General features: G+C 39.0%; 1 protein-coding gene across 1 annotated transcript; it reads right to left on the bottom strand.

Moving 5' to 3' along the window:
• Positions 1-1,736: 1,736 nt before the first annotated feature.
• LOC129739102 (uncharacterized) lies at positions 1,737-4,149 on the bottom strand. Its single transcript, XM_055730502.1, has 2 exons — positions 3,719-4,149; positions 1,737-3,392 (listed from the first exon to the last, which is right to left on the bottom strand). The coding sequence occupies exons 1-2, from the start codon at positions 4,063-4,065 to the stop codon at positions 1,904-1,906; spliced, it is 1,836 nt and encodes a 611-aa protein (XP_055586477.1). The 5' UTR covers positions 4,066-4,149; the 3' UTR covers positions 1,737-1,903.
• Positions 4,150-7,814: the final 3,665 nt, after the last annotated feature.

Below are 7,814 nucleotides of genomic sequence, written 5' to 3'. Positions count from 1 at the left end.
TCGTATCTGAATGGTGAACAAAGGCTAAACCCCCAAAACCCAGGGCCGAAGAACCGTCTCAAGCCCTTTTTTCAAGTCACTGAAATTTCAGGCAAAAATAATGCAAGAGACGATTTATTTATTTATCAAAAATCTACGGAACACATATTGGTCCAAATTGAAAAAAAGAGTATTAAGTCTAATTACAGGGTTCTCATTACACTTAAAACTTTACTACGGAAAACATTTCTCGAAACGTCGAAGTCGAAGTGCTCAGAAAAATGGTTGAATGTTTTCATAACACCGATGATAGCGCTTAGCTCCATAATTGTTCAATCGAATGGGAACATACAATCGAAGGTCTTGGTTTCTAAGTCCACGGGGTCGGACACTTTGAGGAATGGCTTCTAGGAGCGTGGGGCAGTCAATTCGCGATGTCAAGAGATCGGCGACGAAGGAAGCTCGCGCTGCGTTTCTGCGGGCTTGAAGAGTGTCTATGTCTATGAGACGGCATCGATGTTCATAGCTTGGCAAGTGAAACGGGTCTTGCCAAGGCAGGTGTCTAAGGGCGAATCGCAAGAAGCGCGCTGTATAGCCTCGATTCGTTCGGCCCCATTCTGGTAGTAGGGACACCAAACAGCTGATGCATATTCAAGGATAGAGCGAACGATACTGCAATACAAACTTTTACAATACACAATACACATCCTTGAAGTCCTTGGGCACACGAAAAAAGAATCCAAGACTTCTCGAGGATTTATCTACAACGTAGTTTGTGTCTGTCCTGAATTCTAGCTTCCGGTCTCGAATTACGCCCAGATCGTTGATGTGTTCTACGCGTGGGATTGGCTCATCTCCGAGGAAGTACTCAGCGGAAAAAGGCTGCCGCCTTCTTGAAAAGCTGATGACTGCACATTTACTGCGATGCAAAGGTAGACAGTTTATATCACACCAGTGTGAAAAGAGGTTAAATTGATTTTGTAGGAAATCAATAACGTCCTGGCCGTTGATGTTGTAAAATAGTTTAAGGTCGTCAGCATAGCATACCTTTGGGCCGTCGAGGAGTGAGAGCGCATCGTTGAAGTAGATCAAGAAGATAATCGGCCCTAAATGGCTTCCCTGAGGCACACCAGAAGAAGCAGAGAATTGTCTGGAGAAAGAGTACCCCGTGCGGACTGTTAATTTACGTCCAGATAGGTAGCTCCGGAGCCAGTCAAGAAGAGTTCCACAGAAACCCAGGCTTTCCAGCTTTCCACTGGCAATATCGTGGTTGAATTTGTCGAATGCCGCAGACAAATCGGTGTAAATAGCGTCGGTTTGAGACTTCGTAGCAAAACTTTCATGCACGTCAGAAGTAAACGTCAGAAGATTAGTCGTCGTGAAGCGCTTGGGCATAATTCCGTGTTGATCGTCGGAAAATATTCTTACAGGCCAAAAAAATCGGATCCAAGACCACCAATTCGAATAGTTTGGCTACTGCGCATAATGCCGAGATTCCCCGGTAGCTGTTGACATCTCTCCTGTTACCTTTTTTATACACCGCCTCCTTCCACAGTGAGGGGAAAGTAGCTCTGTCAAGCGAAACTTGGAAAATAAGCCTAAAAGGAGTCAGCAAAACAGGCATGAGACGTTTAATAAAAGTAGCAGGGTATTCTATCCGGTACATTCGCATTTGCCAGTTCCACAAAAATCGGTCGAGTAGTTCGTAGATCTATAGGTTACAGACAAACAGAAATTTATTTTTGTATACATGGATGTTATTTTTTTTATTTGTTCTGTTCTGAGAAATGTATTTATGAACCTGTGATACATATTTTAATTTATTCGAATATATATGAGCTTGATTAATTTTTCAAAATCTTGAAAATTATCGATTTTAAGTTTTAATATATTTTAACCAATAACGTCATGTTGCTTTTCACATTCAGTTGACAAATAGTAGCTTATCTTTAGGTTTAAGATACGCGTAATAAAACATAAAACACAATAAACTTAGCACGCCACTTCCGATGGTCGTATAATGCATGAAGTCAAACCACCACGATTCGAATGTTCCCAAATTGTACCATAAACCGCTCATGGTAACGTTCTCCACAAAAACTATCACAATGTATCCAACGTACCAGGTTCGTACGTGAATGAATTTTATCTTGAACTCAATCAATGAATAAGTGTAGATATAGGCTAGGAACGGGTAGAAATAGTATCGTTCGAGCTTTTCGTGGAACCGTACTTCATAGATCATGCAAGCTATCATCAGCAGATAGTGGTTGCCAACAACCGCCCAAAAGAAAGTTGGGAAGAAGACATAGAACACTGACAGCGTTATCATGCGCATCAGCAAAAACATTACCCAACCGGTGAATAAAACTGCTTTACCGACAAAGTCGTCCTCTTCCAAACCGTTGATCATCTCTCGTCGTACGGGTAATGATATCAAATCTCCGTCTACCGCGTCAACCGGCTCGTTGTCTTTCTTTTGATCTGTTTCAAACATTCCTTCCGGCAGCCGGGGAACATGATCTTTGATAAAATTTGATGCGTCGAAGACGAAAATGTTCTTAAGCATAGAAGCGCGTTGCAGGACATATGCGGCTGGTGTCGGAGGAGCAGGAGTTCGAGGGCTTTTGTCCAGATGGTCCGCGGTGATCGGATCCTCGTATTCTTCGTCGCTGGAATCGAAACGGCTTTGAGCAGCCAACTTGTGATCATCTGTTCGCCGAACGTAGTCATGTATTTCGTGAATGTTTTCAATCAGATCCTGTTTGAAGCTGACAGATGGCGATGATAACGAATCCACCGTATCTGGTACGTAGAGCTTATCGTCATCGGTAAAGTTAACGTATGGATCAGGGTGGTTCTTGGTCGAAGTGGTATCAAAGTTCGCCTTTTCGACGTTCAGGGTTTTCCGATATGTATCAGAGGTACTGCTGCGAGAACTGTCTCCGTACTTGGAATAAAAGTTCCTCATAATATTGGGAACTATTGGGTCATTTGTAGGATTTATCGATGAAACATTGCGCTCTTTAACGTTTTCTGCTTTGCTAGTGTTTCTCGTGAATTGATGTTTTCGAGCTTTCACTTGCTCCTCAGAGCTCCACGGGTAGGAACGACCGACGATTTTTTGACTCTCGAAGCGTTGATAAGACGTAATGATTCCCGCTATTGTGATGAAGGAGAAAACTACACTAACAACTTGAGCAGTTACGGTATCGAAGTTCCGGAATATGTCCTCCCGTAACAGAATGTATAGCTGAAGGAACATCTGCGGGGCCGCATGCAAGAAGGCCTGGAGAAAGTGGTACAACTCAAACGGCGATGTTTCACGAATCTTTGCTACTGCTTGCACTCGACCATAGGAGCTGCGGTCGTGGAACAGCGCCTCGATACTCCAGAAGATCCGTCGATTGAACCTGCAATACCACGGAGTCAATGGAATGATTTGAATAAGAATATAGAGATTTTGGGTCCACATAAGCAGGCAAATTCCAGAAAAATCTCATACATTCAAAATACATATAGGTATGCTGGGAAAACATAACGACCATTTACGATATCAGATGAAAATACTTAAGAAAATAAAAAAAAAATCAAACAACACAACGTCAAATAAAAATTCGACATCGATTAAATTAAATCCGAAAATCGTTTTTGTTTATCATCGAACATTGTCAATCGGAAATATCAGCAACCATCGTGTTTCATTTATAACACTTATGACACATCTACCAGTTCTCACCTGTAAATTGCAGCCAGGGGAAATAAAAGCAGCACCAGGATGTATTTCCCCACAAAGTGCCAGGTTTGCGCGTCACACCCTATCTGTTCCGGCCATTGGCTGGGGGAGGACAGAATGCTGGCGAACGACGCTATCGCCGGAATCCACATGAAGCTCACCGTAGCCCAAGCCCAGTGGGTATTGCCGTTCCAGAAATGTTCGATCACAACCAACACGTCTGCCGTCATCACTACCGTGTACACCATCAGCTCCAAAATCACCGGAATCAAGAAGCTGAAAACGATCTGGGTCCGGGTTTTAACCTGGTAGCCCAAAACACACTTCGGGACCCCATCCAGGACGTCCATGATGGCACTGTATGTAGTTTAGCTTTTGTTCAACGTGCACTGGTATAAAACATGTTACCCCGGGCGACTTATTCTCGTTCGTCTATTAAGCAGGGAAACCAAGAGAAGCGCGAGTCCAATGAATTATTCACCTGTTAGCGTCGTCGCTCAGCTATCATAGATAACAGCTTCAAAGCCGTTATCTGTGAAATCACTATGAGGCATGTTTTGCTTTAGATAACGTTCCCGTGGAAAAAATACAAAGTGTTGATTTCGCCTATAAACCACGACTATGATGTCACAGAGTCACAGGCCACAGTAATTTCACTAAGATATTGTTACTATTCGTTTTGTGGTACAGTCGAAATGAAGCAATACCGTAAAATAGGGCTAGTTGACAAAAAAAGGAAAAATTTTATTAATCTAATTTAAAAGAAACTATGAATAATTGGTTTCCATCTTCATACTTTGGATAACAGTAAGTTTAATTATAATCTTAGCGTTAAATTGTTAAAAAAAATTCAAACAATGTCAATACCTGTAACTAATAAAAATCCCGTCAAGCTAGCTCAGTAGCAAGAAACTCTTCGAGCTGGGTCTCAGAGTCGGCTTACTACTGGGTAATCGGAGGACCTACGCGTACAAACTTTACACAAAATACTATCACAATTCTTTCGGGCGAGGCCAAACGTTCATGGGCGACCCCCAGGCGAGGCGAAATCTTGATGTTCGCCTTCCAGGCGAAGGCGAGACGAAGGCGAGGCTAACACCCAAATACAATTAAAACAAATTGCACCCATGCTTTGTAACTGAACGGTTACATACCTACCACCTAGTTTTAATACCTTGACGAAAGTGCTTATGCTTATATGCTTATGATACATACACAGCCAGATCTTGTCAGCATCCCGGTGAGTAGTAAAAAGTACATTTACTACTCATCTTTACTTGGCCGGGCCCACTGTGCAGTATTGGACGCAGAGACAACTGGAACACAAGGAGGAAGAAACGTTAACAACAGTACCATACGTTTCCATACTTATGATAAAATGTATACGTTGGGAGCACATATGCTAATTTTCTTGTGCTCCTAGACGGTTGTCCTTAAGAATTTCGTCCTTCTGTGGATGGAAATTAGGTTTTTTTGCACAAAAATCCAAAACTTTATAGTCTTAGTGATTGACTTAAAAATTAGAAAATTGCTTTATTGTGTCAAGTTACATTTCTGAATTCTGTTAGTCATTTATGAAAAAATAGTAATTGTGGATTACTGTGCACCATCATCTCTGGTATTTGACCTTGAATATTGTGCCTTTGCTCGCTCTTGAAAAGAAACATAAAAAAAACAGAAAAAAAATTAATGCCCTTACGAAATCTTATGAAAATTACTCTTTCAAAAGATTTCGTGATATAACCATTGAAGTTTTAGCTCCAATATAAGTAAAAAAAAATTGATCGTAGTAGCCCAAAATTCAAACGTGTCATTATAGCAACAAATAATCAAAAGAAGGAAAGCTGAAAAATAGAAATTCCTCACCAAGCTCTTTTCCAGCTCTTGAATTAACGTTCGGACATGTCTTGAAGAGCAACTTCGTTAATCATCAGAACCGACAACGAAAAGTAAACAGTCGACCATTATTCGAAATTCTTCATTCACGGCATTATTTACGTATGAAACCTTAATATGTGGTCACTGATAGCACACTTTATATAGCTAGTAAGCTACGACATATAATTTTCAAAAGAATTTCGATGATTTTCACCACATTTCATGTTACCTCACTTTTTTTACATATGCCTTATTTGGTGCTGTTTCCTGAGACACCATTATTCCACCATTCACCGTTCCTTCAAAGTCGCATCAATTTTTTTCTATCAGAAAAAACACTAAATAAACTCTAGGCTTTATAATAAAATTTTCCTTTTAAACTTTTAAATAATTTGTTTAAAGCTTCACAGCAAAAAAAGTATTGCGATATTACATCAAATACCTGCACATAACTTAAGTCGCAAATGGTACCTAATTTTACATTGCCTTGATGTACCCGGCTGTTTGGAGTCAAAGAATATGTTTTGTACCGCTGATCAATATGGGCCGAATTTCCCAAAAAGAAAAATAATTAAATTAGTTTTGAAGCTGTGGGTTTGCTTATATTTTTAATTAGTTTTCATAGTACTTACAAGCCAAACAAATACAGCTGAGGTCAGTAATGCGTTTCTTAATTTTCGAAATGAAATCAAATTTGAACGTCAACAGAGAAAACATTGACTACTTGATGCGAAATCACATAGAAAGTGGTGATATTACTCTTCACGACGTATTCGCGTTTTGTACATCATTCAGATGTATTATTGGAACAGAAATCTGTAATACAACATCGTCTCCAGAAATTATATCGTCCATCGTTACATTTTTTTTGCTGTGTTTGTACAGCTGGAAATGAGTTCCAAATGACGTCCAAACACCATGCACTTCACAAGGAATTTTAAATTGCCCTACATCTCTAAGTGTTGCTTCTTATAAAAACTGTTGAAATCTGATATTCCACCCTTTCCGGCGATAATAAGTGAGGCACTAGATTCACTGAACACCTCTTTAGTTTTATAAATTTAGATGTTTCGGAAGTTTTTTCCAACTTCCACATGAAAATTAATAGTTTTGAAAATTTTCGACAAACGGGCGAAAAAAAACGCGTCCGCTCCGAACCAGTCAAAGCCTACTATCTCTTCTTTTAATACCTTGACGAAAGTGCTTATAAAAACTTCAGAAAAACAGAACTAGTACGTTAATCCTTAAATTGCTTGTTATTCCGCTAATTTTTCACCATCGGTTTGAGGTATTTACTCGTCTAAAACAATACGAAAAAAAGTATAGTTTTCCAATATTCCACCTATATTCAACTATATTTCTGATTGATCCTCCAAAAACTATAAATTTGAAGATTTTAACTTTAATAATTGATTATCTGATTAATAGGGTACAACAATACACATGAGAGATTAAACTATAGTTGTATGATTGATTTTATACATTCAACTATAAATGTAATAGATTTAACTATAATTGTATGATTAATGCTGTGCATTCAACAATAAATACAGTAGGAGAGAGTGGGGTATCTTCGGCCACCTATATTGTGATGTTTTTATAGATATTCATAGCTTCAAATACATTTTTCCTATTTATTTTGCCAAATGAAGAGTTATGAAAAATATTCTATCCATTTTATTGAATTCCGTCAACTGGGGCATTATTAGAGAACTGCATTTCGATTTAAGTTTACATAAAAATGTTATTGGGCTTCAAAAATGGGCAGACATTTTTAAGAATGATATTCACCACTGTTAATGTGGCGTCAAAATGTTCGACCACACCGACCGGAATACTCAATTTGAAATGCATGCCATTTCGTAAAATCATTTCTAATTTAGATTTATTTGTTGCGTAAGATTGTAAATTCTCAGATTTTTTAAATATTTGGTTTTGGTTGTGGATAATATTCACGTGGTAGCATATACCACGTGGATAATATTCACGTGGTTCGGGGAGAAGTCCAGGCGAAACTTTGGGGAAGAATTAAATTACTTGATCCCCATTTCTTGTTTTCATCATATTTTCAAGTGAAAATTTCACCCCAGAACCCTGTTTTCGCTGTAAAATGCGCATAAGCTAAGTGTGATGATTATAAACGACTTTTGCGAAGCAAAAAATTTCATCATTGAGGATAAATTTTTGACTGTTTTTCTTAAATTGCATATCAACAGGGGCT

The sequence above is a fragment of the Uranotaenia lowii genome, chromosome 1, assembly GCF_029784155.1.
Source record: "Uranotaenia lowii strain MFRU-FL chromosome 1, ASM2978415v1, whole genome shotgun sequence".
NCBI classification, from domain to species: domain Eukaryota; kingdom Metazoa; phylum Arthropoda; class Insecta; order Diptera; family Culicidae; genus Uranotaenia; species Uranotaenia lowii.
Note: the sequence above shows the minus strand (reverse complement) of the source record. Positions and strands in the feature narration are given on the sequence as shown.

What these genes read in the sequence shown, in the direction of transcription:
- LOC129739102 (XM_055730502.1), bottom strand. Translation starts at nt 4,065, where the DNA reads ATGGACGTCCTGGATGGGGTCCCGAAGTGTGTTTTGGGCTACCAGGTT. An exon ending in CCCCTGGCTGCAATTTACAG is followed by an intron (nt 3,393 to 3,718) that starts GTGAGAACTGGT and finishes GTGGTATTGCAG; the next exon opens with GTTCAATCGACGGATCTTCT.